Source organism: Rhinolophus ferrumequinum, chromosome 14 (assembly GCF_004115265.2).
Source record: "Rhinolophus ferrumequinum isolate MPI-CBG mRhiFer1 chromosome 14, mRhiFer1_v1.p, whole genome shotgun sequence".
NCBI classification, from domain to species: domain Eukaryota; kingdom Metazoa; phylum Chordata; class Mammalia; order Chiroptera; family Rhinolophidae; genus Rhinolophus; species Rhinolophus ferrumequinum.
This window is the reverse complement of record NC_046297.1, coordinates 31059179-31084686: the sequence shown is the minus strand read 5'-3', so window position 1 is coordinate 31084686 and position 25508 is coordinate 31059179. Positions and strand designations below refer to the sequence as shown.

The 25508-nt window shown below is 39.4% G+C and overlaps 1 protein-coding gene across 1 annotated transcript in view; it reads left to right on the top strand.

Annotated features, from left to right (window-relative positions):
* Positions 1-25508, top strand: part of SPIDR (scaffold protein involved in DNA repair) — a 539429-nt gene that overhangs the window by 57544 nt on the left and 456377 nt on the right. The window contains exons 5-6 of the mRNA XM_033125816.1: positions 6917-6994; positions 10550-10710. Coding sequence (XP_032981707.1) covers positions 6917-6994; positions 10550-10710 — 239 coding nt within the window. The remainder of the gene's footprint in view (positions 1-6916; positions 6995-10549; positions 10711-25508) is intronic.

The following is a 25508-nucleotide window of genomic DNA, read 5'->3' as shown; positions in this document are numbered from 1 at the left end:
TGGCTGACTGTGTTTATTTTGATATATTAGGTAGATCCCCTAGAGTTCTTAGTTCTTGCTAGGTTATCTTATGTAGTATGTGTCCTTTATATTTGACTCGCACCACGTCGTCCTCCTCTGCGTGTGCTCCAAAGGTGAGTCTTGTGTTGTGGACACTGTCCCGTTCAAGAAGATCTTTAATTGCTTCCCGCTAGTGAGCAGGTGGGGTCAACTCCTGGGCTGACCCGCCGTGAGACTTGGCTCTGCCCCCCGCAGGGCGCTCTGCTGCGTGAGGGTTGACCACCTCAATGTGATTTGGCCTCTATGGGCTCCAGAGCCTGCAGAGAACCCCCTCTAGGTGTGTAACCTGCAGGTCAAACCCGGCTGCACTCCGATTTGGTCTGAAGTTGGCCCCCGGATATGCCGAGTCCCGTGCCACCCAAGCTGGGCCCCGGCAGGGAAGTCCCAGAACAAGGCAAATCACCAAGCACAGCAGCAACGACAACAGCAAAGAAAAAAAAATCAAGTACATTCACATGCAAAAAAAAAAAAAAAAACAGCCGATAACCCCCGCTCGACACAGGCAAAGATATCAAAGATACAAGACAAAGCAGAACAAAACCAAGCAAAGCAAAACAAAAAACAGCGACCGTCTCGGCCTGAGCCCACCAAGCAATGACCAGGTTGTCCTCTGCTGTACCGAAGAGCCCCCTGCTTATTGCGCAGGCAGAGCCGGTCACCTGGTGCCCAGAGAGACTTTGGGACTGCAGACCTAAATGCGTGGGTTTGAGGGGTCTGGATGATAGTCTCCACAAAGTCAGTGCAGCTTCTGCCCTTGTCCGCACATATGCACACCGAGAGTAGCACCACCAGCCCTTTGTCTAGAACTCCAGAGTCCTAGGGCACTTCTTCAGTGTGTGTGTATGGGTGCGGGCGGGAGGTTTCTGATCTGCTGACCGTGCCTCACAAGCTGGGCCCCGGCAGGGCAGTCCCAGAACAAGGCAAATCACCAAGCACAACAGCAACAACAACAACAAAGAAAAATATCAAATACGTTCACATGCAAAACCACCTGATAACCCCCACTAGACAGAGGCAAAGATATCAGAGATATAAAGACAAAGCAAAACATAACAAAACAAAGGAATACAAAAAGCAGCGACAGTCTCGGCCTAAGCCCAACAAGCAATGTCCAGGTTGTTCTCTGCTGTACCAAAGAGCCCCCTGCTTATTGCGCAGGCAGAGCCGGTCACCTGGTGCCCAGAGAGACTTTGGGACTGCAGACTTAAATGCGTGGGCCTGAGAGGTCTGGATGATAGTTTTTACAATGTCAGTGCAGTTTCTGCCCTTGCCTGTACATATGCACACTGAGAGTGGCACCACCAGATACGTGACCAGTACTTTTGAGTCTTAAGGCACCTCTTCAGTGTGTGTGTGTGAGTGCGGGCGGGAGATTTCTGATCTGCTGAAAGCCCAGAGCTGCGCCTGCCTCACTGCTGATCTCCGGGTGTGTCTCTGCAACTGCGCCCACCCCACCCTAGGCAAGCCAGGAAGGGTGGGGGCTGGGGATGGAGGGGTCTTCACTCTCCCAGCCCAGCCTCGCGTCGCCCTCTTCCCGCAGGCCAGAAAAGGTGGTGGCTGGGGGTGGAGGCGTCTCTTCTCTCCTAGCGCAGCCAAAATCACGCACACTTCCCAGTCTGCCTGGGTCAGGGCTGCCCGTCAGGCTTCCCAAAGCCTGCGCCTTAGATATTACTCCTCGGTTCAGGGGCCGGTTTAAGTCTCTGGAAGGGCGGAGTAAGATTGGAAGAGCGGGGCGGGGGAGGGGCCCAGGTATGGAGGCTATGTTCTTTGTCTGCGCTAGGGCTCTCCCGGCGGGAGAAATCAGCCGTGGGACGCAGGGAAAGAGCCCGCCTCCGGGTCTCTGCGCTCTCCGCTCCGCCTGGGCTCCCGTGCGTGCCCGGCACAGCGGGGCTCCACCGCGGTTTCCAGTCCCAGTCTCTGGAAGGGCGGGGTAGGATTGGAAGAGCGGGGCGGGGGAGGGGCCCAGGTATGGAGTCTGTGCTCTTTGTTCACAGAAGGGCGCCCTGGCCGGTTTCCCGGTGGGAGAAATCAGCCGTGGGACGCAGGGAAAGAGCCCACCCCCGGTCTCTGCGCTCTCCGCTCCGCCTGGGATCCCGTGCGTGCCCGGCACAGGGGTTTTCGGTTTTCGCCCCCGCCAGCTGAGGCTCCGTTGGGGGCTGGGCTCTCCCGCCGCTTCCGGCCGGGCGCTCCCACGCCGCTCCCCTTTTTCTTTCCCCTGCTCGCCCAACTAGCGCCCCTTCAAGTATTTCTTAGCTTCAAGTAATCCACGAATCTGTCCGCTTTCCTGTGTGACGAGTGAAAATTTCTTTGATGGGTTATAGGTCCCGTTTGCAACAAGATCCGGAGGAGAACTCAGAAAGTGCGCCCTGCTGCCGCCATTCCTATGACGTCACCTTATCTTGTCTTCTAAATCGCTGATTCTGTTCTTTGTTTCATCTAATCTTCTGGTTATTCCTTCTAGTGTATTCTTCATTTCAGTTATTGTATTCTTTATTTCTGACTGGTTCTTTTTTATGGTTTCTGTGTTCTTTATGCTAGCTATCTCTTTGTTGAAATTCTAACCAAGTTCCTTAAGCATTCTTATAATCAATGTTTTAAACTCTGTCTCTGGTAATTTTATTTAGTTCCACATCTGGAGGTTTCTGCTGTTCTTTTATTTGAGACATGTTTCTTTGTTTCCTCATTTGGGCTCACTTTCTGTGTTTGCTTCTGTGTATTAGGTAGATCTCCTATGCCTCTCAGTCTTTGCTCTGTGACCATATGTAGTATGTGTCCTGTGTGGTCCAGTGGTGCAGTCTCCCTGATCTTCTCTGAGTGTCTTCCAGAGTGTCCCTTGAGTGAGTGTTGTGTGTTCTCATGTTGTAGTTGAGCTTTGATTGCTTTTGGTGTGTTGGTGGGTGGGATGGACTCTCAGGCTAATTGTGACGATTGTCTGTGGCCATATTGTATGAGCTGCTGTGTGGGGGCTGACCCCTCAGAGGAGGATTTGTCCCTGTGGGCTCTTGTGCCTGTTGAGACCCCCCTTTGGGTGTTCTGCTTGTGGGTCTAACCAGGTAGTGCTCTAATGTGTTCTGAAGCTGGCCTCTGGGTGTGTTGTTTCTTGTGTCTCTTGGGAGGGCCTCCTCTGCAGGGCAATTTCGCTCTTGCCTCTTACCGCCTATGGATTTCTGGTAGGAGCCACAAAGCTATATCTGCTCTCTGTGCTGGACCTGGAGGCATGTGGGGTTGCCTTGCTGTGAACCGTGGCTGCCACCAGTTTTGGGTCTGAGGCAGCTTAGCAAGATGCTGAGGGCTCCTTAGGCCTATTGCCACCTGCTGGGTGCCCGTAAGGCTCAGCTGTTGAAAGACCCATGGTAGGTGTGTGGGCCAGGCTCGTTGACCCAGTTTTGAGAGTTCCCTCTGCAACGCAGCACTACCAGGGTCGGGTGGAATCCAAGAGAATCATGAGATGATGGCTGATGATTTTTACAATGTTAATGCAGATTGAGTTATTGCACCAGTGCCCGACCTGTGACTACTTCATACTGTGCCTTGAGAACATCACAGCCAGCCACCGTTTCCCTGGGGCTGGCCTGTGACCATTTCGTGAAATGTCGTTAGAACACCGCAGGCAGCCGCTTATTGCCTAAGGCTTGCGAATCCCCTAGAGCTGCATAAGAGTAACTGTGGAGCAGGTTTTAGGTCACTGTCCACCACCAGAAGCTCTGTGGGCTATCGAGGGACTTCTGCTACTGTAAAAGGCTTCCATGGCTTGTGGGGTGGGGCTAACCTCCCAAGTGCAGAAAGTGCCCCTGCCAATGCAGCTGTAGGTGGATGGGGTGGGGTTCCAGGGAGCTAAGGGTTGTGGGTGGTGGTTTCTACAAAGTCAGTCTAGTCTTGGCTCCCATACCCGTGCTGGATCTGGGTCCACCCTGCAAAAATGTTCTGAGAATACTGTGGCCAGGCACCACCCACCTGAGACCTGCAGGTTTTTGAGAGCTGCCTGAAAGATGCTTTTGTGCATGTCTTGAGTCTCTGCTCAGCAGCTGACATTTCCTTGGCCACCACGGGCCATCTGCACCTGCAAAAAGGCTTCCACAGCCTGTGGGGTGGGGCTGGCATGCCAGCATTTAAGGGTGTCCCAGGCAATGTAGCACCTGCTGTGCAGAGGGCCGGGACCCAGGGCGTCACCAAGGCTGTGTGTATGCATGGATTCCACCAGACCAGTGCAGTCCCAGAGTTGGCCCTTTGGGGGAGGGCTCAACACAGAAAAGATGTCATCCTCCTGTAGGCTACATGTGTGTCAGGCTCTATACATGGACAATCATGGCTCCTGTCCCTCCAGCCCTCGCCTCAAAGTCACACAATTCAGTCTTCCCCTCATATCTCTGGGCCTCCCAAGCAACTGGAGACCTGTTGAGTGTTTGCAAGCAAGTGAGTCTGTGTACGGGCTCTGGGTTTCCAGCTATTTTCCATCTCACCAGGATGGGCAGACAGAGTCCTTGCTGGTTTTCACTGCCAGATATGAGAAGTCCTCTTCCCAGCACCCTGGGAAGGACCCCTGGGCTGGGGAGCCTGGTGTGGGGCTGGGACCCCTCCCTCTTCACTGGGGACTTCCGCCACCGAGGTGTTCCTCCCAGCATTCATCCACTATCTGTGGGTTTGGGGTCAGCTTGTTTTGCGTCTCCGCGACTGCTACCCGTCTCGATGTGGCCTCTTTTTTTATATTGTTTGTTACAGGATTTCTGTTCCGCTAGTCCTCAGATGATTCTTGAGGTTGATTGTTGTCTAATTTATTTGTAATCTTGGTGTGATCCTGAGATGCAGTAGGCATAGCGTTTACCTAATCTGCCATTTTGGACCCTCCTGCAGGAGTTTTCTTATTTTTCTTTGTTTCATCAAGGTTTAATGTATCAGAGGTGTTTTATAAGTATGTATTGAATGAAGCTATTTAACTTCTGTATCTGTTTCTTCTTCTGTTAAACTGAATTATAACATCCAGTCTCTTAACCTCATAGTATATTGAAATGTGGCTAAGGGGCTTTTTTTTTTTTTTAAGTTTTATTATTGCTCAGTTAGGAATATGAGTAGAAAAATAGATTTTTATTAGGTATGTATTTCTTTTCTGATCAATATCAGAAAAGTTTCCTCTTGACCACCAATTCCACTAAGACAGAGTAGTAGCCCCATTCCTTCTTGGTTTCCTGCTTATCAGAATCACTAAAAAAAAATAAAAAATAGTGATAGAACTAAATGCTGTCGATCATGTGGAGAAACTGGACCACTCACATATGGCTGGTGGGACTGTAAAATGGTACAGACTCTCTGGAAAACAGTTTGGCAATTTCTTTTTTTTTTTTTTAATTAAATTAAATTTTATGTTGTTGTTTTGTGTTGTGTTTTGTTTCGTACAATGTGTTTTCTCCAGCACCCATCAGCTCTAAATCAAGTCGTCCTTCAAACTAGTTGTAGTTGTGAAGGGCGCAGCTCAGCTCCAAGTCCAGTTGTCATTTTCAACCAGTTGCCATTTTCAATCTAGTTGCAGGGGTGCAGTCCACCATCCCATACGGGAATCAAACCGGCAACCTTGCTAAAGAGCACGCACTCTAAGCAACTGAGCCATCGGGCCACCCACTGGCAGCTCAGCTCACATCGTTGTCCTCAGTGTAATTGTGGAGGGCTCAGCTCACTGGCCCATGTGGGAATTGAACTGGCGCCTTGTTGTTAATAGCACACGCTCTAACCAACTAAGCTAACCGGCTGCCCCTGGCAGTTTCTTGTAAGACTAAACATGCAATTACCATACACCCCAGTAGACATAACCTTAGACATTTATCCTAGAGAATAAAAATTGTATCTTCCTAAAGTCCTGTAGAGAACGTTCATAGCAGTTTCATTCATAATAATCCCAAATTGGAAATAACACAGATATCCTTTAGTGGGTGAATGATTTAACAAACTGTGGTACGTCCATACCATGGAATACTACTATGTAATAGATAGAATGTAACTATTGATACACATAACATATATACACAAGAACTTGAATGAATGTCCAGGTAATTATGCTGAATGATAAAAGCCAATCCTAAAACATTACGTAGTATGATTCTATTTGTATGTCATTCTTAAAATGGCAATGTTATAGAAGTGGCACAACTGGTTAGTGGTTTCCAGCGGTTAGGAGTTGTGGTGGGGAGGGGTGTTATGATGTGGTTTAAAAAGGTAATACAGTATATCTCCCTAGTGATGGGATTTTTCTGTATCTTGATGGTGTCAGTGTTAACATTCTGGTTGTGATGTTGTACTGTAGTTTTGTAGAATGTTACCAATGAGGAATTGGGTGAAGCATCTATTATTGCTAATAGATGCTTCTGTATGTGAGTCTAATATCTCAAACTAACAAGTTTAATTAAACAAAAAAATTTGCTATTAAGTGTTTTAAACACACTGCTGCACCAGGGCTCTAAGTATGGCAAAAGAGGCACACAGAAGCATTTTTATTATACATAAATTTTATTTTGTGTTTTGTTTTTTCTTTGCATTTCATCAAACATTCTGGGAAGTTATATAGCTCTCTAATTATTTCAAGGTAATTTTTTTGAGTTTTTATTTGTGCTCCAGTCATTTTCCTAGTCTCTTATAACTTGTCTGAATCAGTTCTACTCCTTTTTCTTCTTATAATTTGGCTTTAATTTAAAGAATCTTAGCCAGGTTGCACATAGAATTTTAGGCGGAAAGATTTGACATAAGACATTGCCTCCACTATCATCAGAATTTTGTGTATTTGTGACTTTGGCAAAATAATGTGCATAAAATCTTATTTTGGTAACCATATAGTTGATCTTTTTAAATATATTTTCTTTTTCTTTAACAGAAACTACCACATCTAAGAGTACCAGTGGGCTTACGGATATAACATGGAGTTCCAGTGAAAGTGATCTGTCAGATGAAGGTAAAACATTTTTTAAATCAATGAGAGATAATGGACGTGTGGTTCTAGAATAGACAGGTTTTGTAACAGGAATATTTTATGTCCAAAACATGGCCCCACTGAAGGTAAATTGATAATTTTATAAGAAATGCAGTTTTTATTGTATATTGGGTTCAATATTGGAAAAAACTTATATTCCTTTTTCTAATACTTAGCATTGATTATGATCTTACTGAGTCCCAGCCTCTAGGTTAACATCAGAAACGTTTTCTCATTTAATATTTCTCACAGCAGCTCTAAGAAATAGACATTAGCAGTAGTATTTTTACCGTTAGCAACTTAATCTTGAACATGTTAGAATTGGTTGGGATTCCATTTTGGGTTTCTTTGATGACAAAGCCAGTTCTCTCAACTGACTACTTAATGTTACACCCATATTGCCTCCTTGCTAACTTGTTTTGGGTAAATACTATGACAACCATTGTGTGGTAGAAGTATAACTTAAAAGTTTCTGTTCTGATGGCATTTTATATTATATCATGTTTTGACTGTTGAAAACAGGGTTTCTCAACCTCAGCGCTATTGCCAGTTAGGGCCAAATTCTTTGAGGGAACTTTTCTCCCCTCATTGTAGGGTGTTTAGCAGCAGCTCTGCTCTATCCATTAGGTGACAGTAGCATTCCCAACTCCAGTTGTGACAACCAAAAATGTCTCCAGATGTTGTCAGATGTCCCCTATAGGACAAAATCACCCCCAGTTGCGAACCACAGACTTAGAATTATGGAAATCATGTTCTTTTACAAATTTTAAAATACATAGCTCATCTAAGAGTACATAAAAGTCCTAAGGCTTTGACTTTTAAATGTGACTTTGACAGTTCATGTTAGTTACTTCGTTAGTCAAGGTTAAGTTTGTGCAGATAGCCCCTGTGGAAGGTAATCATATTCTTTCGGCCACTTTTTATGCCGTCTTGGTAAGTGCCAGTTGACATTTCAGTAATAGCCAGGTGAAGTGATATTGTAAGGTTATATGTAAGTTCATTTTATGCCATCTTGGTAAGTGCCAGTTGATATTTCAGTAATAGCCAGGTGAAGTGATATTGTAAGGTTATATGTAAGTTCATAGGGCTTTTATTGTTATTTGAACCATAATAAATGAAATTCATTGTTATGCAGCTCTTGGTTTGTCTTCACACATCTCAGAACATAATTTCATTATTAAAAACTATACGCTTTTTATGGGTGAGTAGTGTGGTATGTGAATTACATCTCAGTAAAGCTGTTATTAAAAAACTGTGTATGTCCTCTTGTAGTAAAAGAGATACTTGGTAGTTTCCAAAACTCTTAAGAATGGAAAGATGCTTTGAGCTAATTATTTTAAAATGAGTTAGCAAATTGCTGACTTCTCTTAAATAAGTTGACTATTCGGTAACAAGTAAATGAGTCCTTGGAATATCTAGTCATGTGTACTAGATATGGTTTATCTTTATCTTCTCCCCTCTTTTTCCTTTCCCTCCGCTCTCTCCTCCTCCATCTCTCCTTTTTACTTTTAATTACCATTTATTAAGTTACTGTTTTATCCCAGACACTTGGCTGGATATTACATATGTTATTTCCTTTGATATCTGTTAGATCCTTTGAACTAAGTATCCTCATTTTATAGAAGAAATTGGGACTTAGAGAAGTCAAGTCACTTGCCCAGTCACATAATTAAGTGTGCCAACTGATATTCAGAGCCAGCGATGTCTAACTGCAGTGCTGTATTCTTCAACACCGTTTTGGTGGTTACTAGACCTGGCTTCTTATCAGAATTAGTAGGTGAGCTTTAAAAACAATATTCCCAGACCTTCTTCCAGCTGTATTGAGTTCGTCTCTGGGCTTTAAGGCCCAAAATTGTGATTGAAAGGGAAGAATCCTCAGTTAAAATTGTCAAAATATTTTTCTCTTAAAGTTTTTTTCCCCTCTCGATTTGTCTTTTATGTAACTTTAGGAAAATTTCTTAACTTTTTGGAGACTCAAATTCCTCACTTGTAAAATGCAAATTTTAGTCTAACAGTAATTGTCTTTTCTGCTTCATAAAATTATTGTGACCAAATGAAAGTTCTGGTCTTGGTTATGAGATATCATTTTATAGCACTTATCACATTTTAGTAAAAGTGTTTATCTGTGGTCGTCTCCAGCTTAGGAAGTGTTCTGTATTCTCTCCTGTGTGTGTGTGTGTGTGTGTGTGTGTGTGTGTGCGCGCGCGCGCGCGCGCGCGCACACGCGCACGCGCATTTGTATTGTGAGTGTATAGAATGGCTCTATAGGCTCTTAGTAGGCACTGGTTTTATTGAATGAATGAGGAATTCATGAAGAATATTATAGAAATGTACGATACTGGTGGTAGTGACAGTAGGTCTGAGGGTACTTGTGCTTTTTCCTCTGGCTTTTCATGGCTTCCCGATGTGATGGTTCAGCAACCTGGAGAATTTCTTATGCATTCTCCTTCCATGAGTAAATGTGATATTAGATATGGGAAATAATTGTCATCATGCATCTACTTCTCTCAGACTGGTCTGCCCAGTCTTTTGTAATTATTATAGTAGACTTTTACCTCATTTTCTGGAAACAACAGGATCAGAGTAAAGAAGACGATTTTTATTTACTTTATCTCATACTTTTTTAACTTAACTGAAATTTTTCCTTTTTTTGTTTTTATTTTGAAATTCCTTCAGATATTAGAGCTAGTAAGTTTTTAACTTTTTAATATTCCTTCTATGTGGAAGTGAGATTGTTGCTGTCAGACTTCTGAAATAGGGCTAAGATGTTATTAGCGGTCTAAGTTGCTGAACTAGCTGTGAGGGAGTACTGATGCTTTGTGTTGTAGGAAAGGTTTACGTTATATGCCATACCTCGAGATTGATTTATCCTTAATAACTATTTTCATCTTTGTAAGCATATCATATTAGAGTAAGTACATTTTGTTATTTAATATATGAAAATAATTTTACTTTCAAATTAAAAATTTGCAAAAGTAGCATCATAAAGCTTATGAAGTAAATTAAGCAAATTAACTTGTTTCCTCACTGATGAGAGAAACCTGTAAAAAAAAAGTTTGGGGTAAAAATCCTTGGCAAAGTTTTTATTAATAGAAGACTGATTAAATAAACTATGGGTCAACTGTGTAATTGGAATACTTTATTGTAGAAAAGAATGAGGATGCTCCCTGTTTTTACTGATGTGAAAAAACCTTTCAGTTATGTTAAAATGAAAAAGTGTATTAGAAGGGAAAAAATTAATGGTATATTTTATTTGCATTAACTTGCTGGAGAAACTAGAAGTATATAAAAACAACTAATAAAAGTTAGTTACCTGAGAATTGGGGTGGGGGTAAGACTTAAGAGAAACAGGATGGCTAGAGAGAAGAGTAGGGATATACTTTTCACTGTCTTTTAATATATTTTAAAAAAATTATTGAGCAACATGGATCTTTTTAACTACTGAGAATAGAAAAAATATTTAAAAAATAAAATTAAGTTTAAAATTGTATTTAAATTACATAAAATTAAAATTAATTTTAAAATTGTATTTTCTAGATGAACCACAGTTTGTTGAGTGGGAGAGTGACAGTGACAGGGAACATAGTAGTGAATACAGTGAATTTGAAGACAGTGAGAGGGCTGTGGAAATATCAGACTGTGCTTCTTGTGCAAGCAGTTCTTTGACAAGTGAAGAAAGGGCATCTGAGCTTCCTAAGGTAAGAATGAATTGTTTCAAGATTTTTATTCTGTTTAGTACATTTGTTAATCATAGCCTTTTGGTGTTTTGTTTTTTACTCGTTTCGCAGGGATAACCACTTTGACTCTTAGTGGATTCTTTTTTTTCTTCATCTCCTTATCTCTAAATAACATGTTTGTAATGTACTTCTAAACATGGGTAAATAATGAATTATCTTCTCACCATTCCTCACCACCTGCTATACTTTGACCTTTTTCCATGCCTCCCTTCTCCTATGACAGTTATGTCATGGTTTGGTTAGATTAGTATTCAGCATTACATAATTGTGAATAAATAATATTTGTAACCAAGGCAAATATTAATTATGATTACTTTTCCTTCACAACTTTTCAGAATTTTCCTTGGGGTTAATTATTTTGGGATTTTGTTTGCCTAGTGTTATTTATCATTAATAAAACTTTAATTTTTCATCATTGTTTAGCTCTCCTTTTAAAGATTTTTCAGACATAGCAGGCATTCTATCAGTTTTTTTTCTTAGAGAACTCTGTCCCACAACCTCCTAGTGGTGTCCTTTGCTTTGTGGATGTTGTGAGCCTTAGGTCTCCCTTTACTCTCTTTCTGGAAATTCCCTTTACCTCTCCTATGTGGAGCAACTTTATCCTGGATTCCATGTCTTCCTTTGTCTTGGTTTTCTGTCTCATTTTGATTGAGCACATCTTCCAAGAGCTTCCAAGAAACGGTTCGTGAAAGGTAATTTTTTGCAACTTGGCATGTCAGAAGATGCATTTATCACCTTTGATATGTGATTGAAAATTTGTATAGAATTTTAGGTTGGAAATTTTCTCCAGAATTTTGAAGGCTTCATTGTCTTCTAGTTACAGAGTAAGCTGTCAAGAAGCCTGAAGATATTCTTACTCTTGATCTTTTAAGATTTTATCTTTATCACTTGTTTTAAGCAGTTTGGTTGTGATATGCCTAGATGTGATTTTCTGCTTGGAGTTTGTTAAGCTTCTTGCGTCTGTTGTGTGTCAGGGCCCCCCAAGCCTACTCCTAGGTTCAGTAATTCGCTAGGAAGACACTCAGAACTTAGCATACAGTCATATTTGTGACTATGATTTATTACAATGAAAAGATACAAAGGAAAATGAGCAATCTTCCAAGAGGTTTTTTCCAGTGGAGTTATACAGGATATGCTTAATTGCTCCAGCAGTGAGTTTTGACAACACATGTATTGTGTTGTCTGCCGGGGAGCTTATTAGTCACTCAGTGCCCAGGGTTTTTATTGGGGGTAATGTAGGCACTGCCTAGCATGTACTAACATTTCAGATTTCAAGAAGGAAAACTGCTATTTGGCACAAGCCATGTGGTTTGCACAGTTTTGGCTCGGGGAGCCACTCTGTATCATTTAGGGAATCGTGGTAACCCTCCTGAAATCTAGATTCCAAAGGTAGACAAGGACCAACATTGCAAAGAGGGCTTCCTAAGGATACCTGTCTCAAGTATCTCTGCTATGTTAACAGATCTCTACTATGTTAACTCTGTTCTTCCCATATGGGTTTAAAGTTTTCATTTAATCACATTGGGGAAGTTTTTGCTTTTATTCAGCACTCTTTTTTTTTTTTTTTCTGACTCCCCTTTTCCTTTTCTTTGGGAATTCCAATTATATGTATATTAATTAGGCTGCTTGATGTTGTGTTATAGATCATTGGTGCTGTGTTCATTTTTAACCCCCCTCAGTTTTATTTTGAATGGCTTCTACTGCTACATCTTCAAATTTAATAACCTTTTTTTTCCCTGCGGTGTCTAATGCGCTGTTGATACTGTGTAGTCTATTTGTCATTTGTAAAAGTTTGATATAATCTTTTTATATTCCATGTCTCTACTTAACATGATCATATTTTCTTTATGTTTTGAACATAGAGTGTATTTATAATAGTTGTTTGAATGGCTTTTTCTGTAAATCTATCATCTGTGTCATTTCTGTTTGATTGATACCTCTCTTCATTATAGGTTATATTTTTCTGCTTTGCATGTCTGGAAATTTTTGAGTGGATACAAACATTGTGAATTTTATGTTGTTGGGTGCTGGATTAAAAAAAAAATTCTTCAAATAATTTGGAGCTTTGTTTTGAGGTGCAGATACTTGAAAACAGTTTTATCCCTTTGGATGTTGCTTTATTCTTTATGATTAGGTGGGTCTGGGGAAATGCTCAGTTTTATGTTCCACTAGTGAAGCAAGATCTTCCAGAATATTCTATGTAATACTTTGAATTATGGGTTTTCCCAGTCTGGTTTGCAGTGACAGCTATTGTTTTCTGACACTGTGTAAGCATTGGGCACTGTCTAATGCTTCCAGATGTTTTTTTTCTGGGTAGTTTCTTTACATGCACATGTTGGTCAGTATTCTGCTGAATACTTGAGGGGAATTGCTGGGGTTCTCTATGCAGCTCTGGCTTTTCTGGTACTCTGTCCTATAAACTCTAGTCTCCCTGGATTCTCAACTATGTCTCTTCAACTCAGGGATCCCACTGGACTTTACCTCTGTTCCCCACCTCTACTGTGTGGTTTGGAAATTTTCTCAAGAAAGTAACCTGGGGCAATTGTAGAGCTAAATTCTTTGTTTCCTGACTTTCAGGGATTAGCCTGATATCCAGTGTCTTGACAACCATTGTTTCATGTATTTTGTCTGATTTCTTTTTTTTTTGGCTGTTTCATATGGGAGGATTAATCCACTCCCTGTTATTCCTTCTTGGCCATCTTCCTGATCTTACCATGCAATCTAGCACATGAAAAGAAGCTCACTATCATTAGTCATTAGAGAGATGCATATCAAAACTATAATTAGATACCACCTCATGCACATTAGGATAGCTATGATCCATAAATGGAAATAAAAATTTGTTGAGAATGTGGATAAATTGGAATCCTTGTGTATTGCTGGTGGGAATGTAAAATGGTGCAACCACTATGGAAAACAGTTTGGCAGTTGATCTTCAAAATTAAACGTAGAATTACCATATGATTCAGCAATTGTACTTCTGGATATACTCAAAAGAATTGAAAGCAGGGACTCAAGCAGATATTTATACATCTATGTTCATAGCAGCTTTATTCAAAACGGCCAGATGGTGGAAACAACCCAAAAGTCCAACAGATGAATGGATAAACAAAATGTTTTTTGTGTATATACATGCATGTGCACATGTGCACACACACACAATGGATTTTTACTCAGCCTTTAAAAGCAATGGAAATTCTGATACATGGTACTATGATGGATGAACCTTGAAAACATTATGCTAAGTAAAATAAGCTAAACACAAAAGGACAAATACTCTATCATTCATTTATATGCAATACCTAGAACAGGTAAATTTATAGAGACAGTAAGTAGAATAAAGGTTACCAAGGGCTGAAGAGTAAGGAGAGTTATTGCTTAAATGTGTGTAGAGTTTCTGTTTGAGATGATAAAAAAGTTACAGAAATGGATAGTGGTGGTGGTTGTACAACATTACGGATGCATTTAATGCCACTGAGGTGTACACCTAAAAATGGTTAACATGGTAAAATTTTTATGTGTATTTCACCACAATAAAAATATTAAAAACTATAATATATATATTTTAGAATATTTTTCTGTTATTAAAATTTATGTTTTTGAGGATTTCTTATTGCTGATATGGTAAAAATGTTTATGAGAGGATACTAAATGAAAAAGGCAAAATACCAACCAGTACGTGTACTTCCATGTAGTAAAATCTCAACTCGGGTCCTAAAGGACCATTCTGAGTCCTGAGAGTGCTACCAAAACACCCATGGAACAATCATATCTAACCAGACCAGGAAGTGTTGTGTCTTAACCTAGAAGTTTCTATTGATCTTTCATTATATGAACTGGACTAGCAGACCTTTACCTCTATAAACTTTTCAGTGTGGGGGGAAAAGACTCCTATGATAGCATGGTCTTACTTTCTTATTGTTACATTGTACTAAAAAAATGCTTCTTAAAATTTTTCTCAATATTTACTTATTGTGGTGGTTGCTTCAGTGGCTGAACTACCTGTTACTTCATGTTCCTGGCTTTTTAAAGCACTTTATTTCTATTGAGAAAGGTGGGCGTAGCTTCATATCACAGTTTTTTTGTCCTTATAATTTTCAAGTTTTATCAGGTATTTCATGAGCAGCTGCTATATTGATAAGATAATAAAGCATTCAATAAAGTTAGCTTCAGGAATTCCCTTTTCTTGTTTTCAATAGAAAAAATAATGGATTTGTCCTTATCATTGATTATTGCCATCACTGTATTAAAAATTTGGTATTTTATTCCTAATTGTCAGAAACTTTAATTTTCTCACTAGGAAATACCAGTTTCTAAGGACTTTTAATTTGTTTCTTGGCTTAATTTTTGGGGAAACAGCCTGTGAACCAAGGATACAGTTATTCTTTGAAAGCTGGTATAAATAATCACAACCGAAAGAAAGACTAATGCTGCGTGGGTGGAAATGTTGGGTGGTTGGCTGGATTCACTAGCTAACTGAGAAATTCTTACACACAGGTTTTGTAGTGCTTACAATTCAAATCCATGCCTTGTTAAAATGACAAATTATAGTATGATGACTTTTCAGGGTAGCTCTTGAAAAAAAAAAATAGAGTTGTAAAAAGTGGATGGCGGGCTGGCCCGGTGGCTCAGGCGGTTAGAGCTCCATGCTCCTAACTTCAAAGGCTGCCGGTTCAATTCCCACATGGGCCAGTGGGCTCTCAACCACAAGGTTGCCAGTTCAACTCCTCGAGTCCCACAAGGGATGGTGGGCTCCGCCCCCTGCAACTAAGATTGAACATGGCACCTTGAGCTGAGCTCCCGCTGAGCTCCCGAATGGCTCAGTTGGTTGGAGCGTGGGCTTTCAACCACAGGGTTGCTGGTTCGACTCCCGCAAGGGATGGTGGGCTACACCCCCTGCAACTAGCAACGGCAACTGGACCTGGAGCTGAGCTGCTCCCTTCACAACTCAGAATGAAAGGACAACAACTTGAAGCTGAACAGCACCCTCCACAACTAAGATTGAAGGACAACAACTTGACTTAGAAAAAAAGTCCTGGAAGTACACACTGTTCTCCAATAAAGTCCTGTTCCCCTTCCCCAATAAAATCTTAGAAAATAAAAAAGTGAATGGCAAGCATCCGTAGTTCTTTAAAATGTAAATAATGTATCGCTGGGTGGTAGGATTATGGGAGACGCTTACTGTTTTATTTGTTATATTTCATAATTTTAAAATAAAACAAAGAAAAACATAGTAGTCAATAGCTTTTACCTCAAAGGAGAAAAAGAGAAACAAATCATATTGAACATATACTGGGCTTTATATTGCTTTATATGTATGTATTAGTATATTTGAGCTGCTATAACAAAATGCCATAGACTGGGTGGCTTAAGCAACATAAATTTATTTCTCACAGTTCTGGAGGTTAGGAAGTTTCACAATCCAGGTGCCAGCAGATATGGTGTGTGGTGAGGGCCTGCTTGCTGGTTCATAGGAGACCCTCTTCTCACTGTGTCCTTACGTGATGCAAGGGGAGAGGGATCTCTCTGGAGCCTTTTCATAGGAGCAGTGATCCCATTCATGAGGTCTCCCTTCAAAGGCCCAACCTCCAAATACCATCATATGTTAGGTTTTAACATATGAAATTTGGGGTAATTAGTTTTCAACATATGATTAGTTTCAACATTCAGTTGAGAGCAGTACGTTTTCCATTTGAACCTTAAAACAATTTTTGTGAAGTAGATGTCGTTATGCACAATGTTAAGACAAGTAGACTGTTAGAAAAGATATATTACTGTGAGCAAGTTAGCCATGTAGTAAACAAGGCAGCTATGATTGAAACCTTGCCATAAAAGTATTCAGGTGTTGCTTAAATGCCTCAGAATCTACATTGATTGCTTTCTTATATTAGAAACATACAGATGGGCAGAACTTTGACAACTAGGTCATAGAAAAGAGAAAACATTTGCTTAATTTATTATTTAAAAAAATTCAAGACTTCTTCCATCTAGTTCTTCATCAAGTACACCTGTTTTTTCTTAATGAACTTATATATTACATCATAGCATATTACATTGTCATTGAAAATTGACCCAAAAAATTGATTTCTCCGGGCAGACATTGAAAAGCATTCCTATAATAAAGGAAAGATTCTTTTAAACATGTGGTCTGTCTAATTACAGTGGTGTTCTCTATGGGTTTAACTACTACCTTCTTTCTTTTCCTAATATGTGAACAAAGATTTTCCTTATTTTCTTCTCAAGCTACATTCTCTTCCAAATACTGATAACTGTTAAATCTTTTGCTAACCCACTTGGCTAATGATGTTTTTTTGTGGATATCCTAAAATTACTACAAATCTAAGGGGTCCCAAGTCATATCTTTTCTTTTTCTTCTAACCCAAGCTCATCCTCTTGGTGTGTGTATATGATCTTAGTTAATGGCTTTTTTCCCCCTACTGCCTGAACCTATTTCATTATCAGGTCATGCAGATTTGGTCTCTAAACTACAACATCCCCACTACTTCTGTTCTAAATTGGGCGCTTTCACCTATTTTCTGTATTGTCTCCATTGTTTCATAACTGATTTCTTAGCTTATTACTTTTTATAAGGCTTATTGTAATAAAGATTATGACCTTAGTACTTACTTATTGAAACACTTTTGATGATTCCCCTTTGCGTGAAAGGCAAGGTCCCCATGACTTTCACAGTTTAGTCTTAGGCCCTTAAATGAATGAGGCAGAGTATACACTGGACAATTCTATTTATAGAAAAATCTTGAAAATGCAAATGATTCTATCATGACAGGAAGCATGTCAGTGGTTCACTGGGGATGAGGATGGAGGGGGGCATATATTACAGTGGGACATAAGGAAAATTCTGGAGGTGATGGAAATGTTTATTATCTTGATTATGGTAATCGTTTCACAGGAGTGTACGCATGTCAGAACTGGTCAAATTGAATAAATATGCAGTTTAGTGTGCTTAAATTATACTTCAATAAAATTGATAAATTTTTTTAAGTATAAGAAAGATGTTGGTCTACATGTTCGTGAAATAATCCTTGTTAAAGGATGAAAATGGATATAGAATAATTGGGTAGAAAAATGGAAAGAATATGTATTTATATGGACTAGCTCTGGAATGTTAGGTAACTGCTTTTACTGTATAACTTTGTATGCTATTTTGAACCAAGTACAATGCTTGCATTACAAATGTTTTTTAAAAGGACACTTGCACTAAAATCCAGAATACATTGAGAACTTCTACAAACCAGTAAGGAAAAGACAAATAGCCCAGTTGAAAATCAGGTGAAGAATAGGAAAAGGAAACCCAAATGGCTAATAAGCATGTGAAAGATGCTCAGTCTCACTAGTAGTATGGGAACTGCAAATTAAAAATGAGATATCACAGGGGGTGGCCAGTTATCTCAGTTGGTTAGAGCATGGTGCTGGTAGCACCAAGGTTGCCGGTTCCATCCTTGCATGGGTCACTGTGAGCAGTGCCCTCCTTAAAAAAATAAAATAAAAAATGAGATATCACATAATTATCTGATAACCCCAAAAGAAAAATTGTAAGTCTGACAATGCCTAATGTGGGAATGTGGATCAATAGGAATAGTTGCTGTTGGAATGTAACTTGATATAGCAATTTTATAATTTGGTAAGTTCTAGTGAAGCTGAGTGTTCATACTTCCCCCCCACCCCCCACCCCTGCTCTTCCGCCCCCCCGCCTCCCGCCCCCCACTCCGGTTCAAGCCATTGTTTCTCAGTTTAGATGGCTGCCAGCCACCCAGCCACGGCAGCACACAGCAGCACAGGGCAGCACACGGCTGCTCACGCTAGCTGACAGCCACTCATGCTGGCCACCAGCTGCTCCTGGCAGCCCACCACAGACTGTGGCAGCTCAGGTTGACCTCCGGCTGCCATTATTCACAATCTTAGCTGCAGAGGGCGCAGCTCACTGGCCCATGTTGGAATTGAACCGGTGACCTTGGCGTTAGGATAATAGCGCTTCAACCACCTGAGCCACCGGGCTGGCCCGTGTTCATACTTTCTGACCCCACAGTACTGCTCTTAGATAAATATCCTTGAGTGTTTTTCAAATGTGGCTTATGGCCCTTTTAGTGGGTGCTATAATTGATTCAATGACTTTAGAAACATAGTAGTGAAATAAAATAGACTACATTAGAATGTATAGCAGTTATAAGGAGCAATTTTTTGTGAAATGTAATCTAAAGTTAGATTTATAGGTGTGTTGGATCACATGCAATGCATTTTTTTACTGTAGTTTTTGACTGAAAAATTTTGAAGCCACTGCTCAGAGTATACATACAAGAATATTCATTGTAGCATTTGTTTACAAGAGAAAAAACTTTGGAAAGAAAACTAACCTTATGTGAACACACACAAATTGTATATTTATATAGTAGAGAGCTATAAGTTTCAATCATGGATAATATTAAAGAAGTAAACCAGTTGGCCGAAGGATATGTACTGTTTGATATTGCATTATATGAAGTTTATAAATGTGCAAATCAGTAGTACATATTGATAATGGACAGCTTTTGAAAAGAGGAAGGTTTTCTCTACACACATTTTTCAAATTGCTTACATAATGCCAGTTTGCATCATCATTCCCTGTGGTGCAGCTGTGGAAATGTGCGTTCAGACCTGTTGCAAGGAACGTAGTTGATCGATTGCCCCATCTGCCATACATCAGGATCCACCATTGTGTTTGTACTGGGGCCATGCTTTGCGTGGACTAGTGCCAACCACTGACTGCATATGCCAAGATGTGAGACACAATCACGCAGAACTGCTTCGGGGTGGGTGACTTTAAATCAAAGACTTATTATCGGCCTGGCTTACGGTAGATTTGCACTGCAATCTGAGACTCTTCCTACCCAATCCTCTTTCCTTCTCCTTTCATAGTCATCAGACCTGCATTGTCTTAAAGCTCTCTTTGACACCTCCTTTCCCCCTTTATCCTTTGCAGGTGCTTTCTCCAACAAATGTATACTATAACTGTCTTGACATCTTCCTCTCAGGAAACTCTAACTCATATACCTGCATACCCTTTTCCCAGGATCTTGTAGTCACATCAGCACTTCCTAATACTTATACCTAAAACCATTCTTTTCTGTTTATTTAATATTTAAAGTTGGTTGAAAGAAGTAAAATATGTGATGTGCAGTTTTTGTAGACTGCCTCTTTTCATAGTTTATTGTTTGCTTTTGAATATCCGTAGCATGTCCTGCGAACATCTGGTAGTGAAGTAGGCAAGTGAGCTTGGGAAGGAATAGCAAGCAGCCTATCAAGGGTTTATTATCAAGCAAGTTACCATTGTGGACACCTGGAGCTTAGTACTGCTGGGAGACTCTAAGCCTCAGAATTATCCCACTAAAGGGGCAAGAAAGCAGGGATATTTATTCACAGATCTTTTCATTCATTTGTTGAGGGCTGCTTCTTGGTGAAGTTGAGAGATGGGAGTGTTTCCTAGTTCTTACAGGCTACTGCACAGGTGGGGAAAATGGGTTCCAGCGGCCAGAAAAAGCTCTGAGTCAAAGAACTGGAGGTGCTGAAAGTTGTCAATAGGGCCAGCATCACTGAAGGCATATGGGAGGAGGTGTGATAGTGTGTCGACAGCGTCAGCTTGCAATGTCTAAGTGAATCATATACATTGAATAACACTGGAGGGGAAAGATTTACACCATAAATAGGAGTTTAATACCAGTACTTGGCTCTCTAGGAATAAAACCTCCCTTATATAGCTAGTGAAGCTGTTACTTTTTGACTTTCATGCATGTTTGTAGAAATGGAACCTACATAGTGGGTGGATATGTCCTCTACTGGAGAGCTGTACTTTAATTCACTGGGAAGCATTGATTATAAGTCAGGTTTATCTTGAATCCCTTGCCCAGGGTGGAGGGAGGCATGTCATTTATGTAGGAAACAGTTTTGCCTGTAAACGTGTGGGGACAGAGTTCCAGAGAGCAGTTTCCAGGCTCTCGGCCTCACGTGGAAAGGTGCTGGCTTGGTTATTAGATTGGCCATCAGCTGTAATCAGATGGCCATCCGCTGTGGCTGGGTGACCATCAGCTGTTACCAGTTAGCCATTAGCCGCTAATATGATTGCCATGGCTACGCTAGGGGGTTGGTTGGTTGGGAGAGAAGTGGATGACGGATTGCGGATCGTGTTGATCCTACTTCCTGTGTCTCACCCGGTTGCCAGCGAGACGGGGGTGCAGGAAGACCCCCACATTGGGGTACTGGCGGATGTTTGCTTTTGTGTCTCAACCAGCCTGCATCGAAAATATAGTGGTATGACTCCCCTATCTATGGCTCTGTTGTTGTTCCTTTTTGGCCTCACCATATCCTGCGTTCTTGTATGGGGAGCGGGACCAGAGACCCTGCATTACACATGATTCCTGGAGTAGTTCTCTGGAGTAGAGTTCTACTAGTGCTTATGTAAAAGCAACTGAACTCATAACAGCAGCAGCTAACATTATGACTGTTCCTTGTTGTGGGACATTCTTTTAAGAGCTTTGCTACATACATTAGCTTATTTAAATCTCACAAGAACTCTGTGAGGTGGGAGCTATTATCATCATCCTTAATTTCCAGGTGAGGATTCTGAGGCACAGAACGATTAAGTATTTGCTTATGCTTATAAAATAGTAAGTGACTGAGCCAGGATTCTAACTCAGATGCTCTGGCTTCTGATCTGTGGTCCTGGCCATTTTGTTATAGTGTCTGTAATAGTGATAGCTATAATAACATTAATAACACAGTAACCCTGAGTTCTTATTTTGTCAGATACTTTGCTAAGTGCTGATCATATCAAGTAGATGTTATTATTTAACCCCATTTTATAGAAGAGGAAATGGAGACACAGCTAGTAAATGACAGATTTGATTCTAACTCATGTTGTCTGTCTGATCCCATAGTCTCTTATTACTTATGTTATATTCCTTGGAATATAGCTTAACTACATACTCAACTACTTGGAAGAAAACCATGATAGAAATCAAAGACCATAGCAATAAATTGTCTTTGTAGTGTTGTCTTTTAGGACATTTAACAAATGTAGTTGATTACTGATGTGATTTTCCATATTGTTTGGTATTGCTGCCTGGGTTTTCACAATTTATTTTATCAGTGTCTTCCAAAATCCATTTCTGTAGAGGGCAGCAGAGACACAGCAGTGAGTTCCCTTTATAACCTACATTTTTCAGGAAGTGTGAAGGAAATTGGATTTAGGTGAGCTTTGTTATGTAATTTTCATGTACTTTATGTAGTGATTGCTATGCATATACTGGGAAATAGATGTAAGATGTAATAAATATCAGATAAACTAGTGAGGTTCAGGCTTTTGTTGAAGGTGTGCAACTAAAGCTGGCTGGCACAAATAAAAGATCTGAAAGTGAAAGTAGTTCATGTAGTTTTAAAGAAAAAGCAAATGTAGTTTTCAAATTTGAAATAATGGATCCATTGTTATGAAATAAATGTTTTCTTTGCACTGTTAACAATAGGGGTAGAATAAATGACTCAGTATCTCATAGAAGATGGAATAAAAAGTTTTAACAAAATAAGAATAAATATAATTTTGTATTCTTACTTGGGAAGATGATATAACCCTTTAGAAAGTGATCTGGCAACCTTTGCAAGTAATTCTAAATGTAATGAGCGTACTTGTAGTTCTGTCTTTGTTTATTTTTATTTGTTTATAAATTTGTGTTTCACTTTTAATGGTGAATTAGAAAAAAATTATATAACTAAATATGTACTAGTTGTTAATATCTAAGAACTGCCCATTGTGTAGTCAAGATATGGAAACAACTGAAATGCCCATCAATAGACTATAGGATAAAGAAATTGTGGTACATTTATATAATGGAATATTACTCCACCATGAGAAACAATGAGATTTGCAACAACATGTATGGACCTAGAGGATATTATGCGAAATGAAATAAGTCAGACTGAGAAAGAGATACCATATGACCTCACTTATATAGGGAATCTAAAGAACAGAATAAATTAACAAACAAAATAGAAATAGACTCATATTATGAGTCATGTTAAAAAAAACTGATGGTTGCTCGATGGGAGAGGGTTTGGAGAGATGGATGAGAAAGGTGAAGGGATTAGGAAGTACAAATTAGTAGTCACAAAATAGTCTTGGGGATGTGAAATACAGTATGGGGAATATAGTCAATGTTGTAAAAACTATGCGTGGTGTTAGATGGATACTAGACTTATACAGGGGATCACTTCATAAATTATATAAATGCCTAACCACTGCACTGTACACTTGAAACTAATATAATACTGAATGTGAACTATAATTACAAAAAAAAAATATAGTCATGGGATGTAAAGTACAGCACAGGGAATATAGTCAATGTTATTGTAATAGCTCTGTATGGTGTCAGGTGGATAGTAGATTTGTTGGCATTATCACTTTGTGAAGTGTGTAAATGTCTAATTATTATGTTGTTTTGTATACCTGAAACTAAAAACAAGTAAACAAAAACAAACCAAAAAAATCTGTCCATCAACAGCATACATAGAGTTGAAGGAATTATGATGATCAAAAGCGCACATTTTACAAATGCTCTCCAAATGTAATTATATTTATATAAAAACTGACAAAATTTAATGCTTGTAAAGGGAAGACCTGAGTTTTTAGTCATGCTTTGTGTTTGATTATATTTTAAAGATTTTATTATAGAAATGTTGCATTCTAGAAAAATCCATATTTCAGTGTGTTCCTATGGTAAAAAAGAAGGGCTCTTAGAGGTTGTTTTGAGGAGTATGTATGTTTTGTCATTTTATATTATAATTTGTGTATATATACATATATGTGATCTGTGTTCTTGATCCCCTACTTTTATAGCACATTAGCTATTTTGGCGTTTATTCTATATGAAATTGAGTATGTATTGATGTCATTTGCAGTATCTATTTCAGATTTTACATTCTTATTTTTTTAACATCTCCCTTAATTGACTAAACTTATTAGCTTATGAGATACCAGTACAGAGACTTCGTCAATTTTTCTTAGTATAAATCCTCCACTTATTTCACTGTCACCCTATCATCCACTTTCCATTTATTCCCCTTTCTTCTCCTTTTTTTCATTTCCCAAATACTTGTTTTCTGATACAAGAAGGAGTAAAACAGGAAAAGGTTTACTGTAGAAAATATTGTTACAACTATGTAATATTAAAAAGTAATGATAGAAGTCATTACAAGACTTTTATAGTCCTCTAGTTTTCTAATTTTAAAAATGATTCTTCAGAGACCTTTCAGTAATGACAGTCACATGTGTCAGACTACCTTTCTTACAAATAACAATGACAAATTTGGACAATATATAATATATTAAATGTATTTATATAAAAATATATAGAAGGAAAGATAGCAGGAAGAAATTGGAAGGATGTTGACATTTGGAAGACGAGAGCACCACAAGGTGAGTTTTTAATTTTTTACAGCTTTTGACTAAGGGCAGGCCCCCATCAATGTTGCATAAGGTGACTAAAACTTGGGTAGTAATCACTGCACAGAGTTTGGGGTAGCTGTAGGTGCTGGAAAGCTAGAGAGTATAAAGTAGAGCCTCACAGAAGAAGGTGCCCCAAATTTTGCATATAAAACTTAGAGGCTGAAAAAAAACTAAACAGATTGCAATTGCTGTTCACCACAGGAAAATAATTTGGAGAGGCAGTATAGCCAAATTAACTGCCTGTTAAGCAAAAGTAAATACTTTTCAGAAGAGCATAATAGAATCCAGAGTTTAAAAATATATCATTCACAGTGTTCAGGTTACAATCCACATTACACACACACACACACACACACACACACACAGAAAAAAGTGACCGATACTTAAGTGAAAAAGCAATTAATTGAGACGGGGCCTGATATGACTTATATCAGAATTATCAGGTGTTTGTAACTCTGTTCAGGGACATAAAGGAAAATATGTACACAATAAATGCACAGACAAAAAACTCAACAGAAAAATAGATGCTAGAAAACAAAGCCAAATAATTCTGTAATTAAATCTATAATACATGAAATAAATATTCACTAGATGGTACTATAGAAGATTTGGAAAAGACAAGAATCAGTGAACTGGATAGATCAGTAGAAATTATTCAATCTGAGAAAGTAAAAGAGATTTTAAGAAAATGAAGCTAGCCTCAATGACTGGTAGAATATCAAAAGGTCCAGCACGACATGTTTAATGGAGTCCTAGAAGTATAGGAGAGGAGTGGCTGAAATTTTCCCCAAATTGGTAAAATGTGTAAATTTACACATTTAACAAGCTCAGTGAACTCCAAATACGATAAATACAAGAAAGTCACACTCAGGCACATCATAGTCAAGCTGTTGAAAATGATAGTTAAAGAAAAAATTCTTCAAAGCACCCTGAAAAATGATACAACAATAACAAATGATAGCTGACTATTTATTAGCAACTGCAGGCCAGCAGGCTTTAGAACCCTTTTAATGTGCTATAGAAACAAAAGTCAACTCAAATTCAAGTTGGTGAAAATGTCCTTTAAGAATGAAGGCAACATAAAGACATTTTCAGATAAACAAAAATTATAAGATACTATTGCAGCAGATCTGTACTACAATAAATGCAAAAGGAAGTTCTTTAGGCTGAAGGGAAGTGATGAAAATTAAGATCTTCAGAAATGAAATGAAGAGAACTGTAATTTGTAAATATATGGATAAATAAAGTCCCCCTATTAAAAAAAATGAAT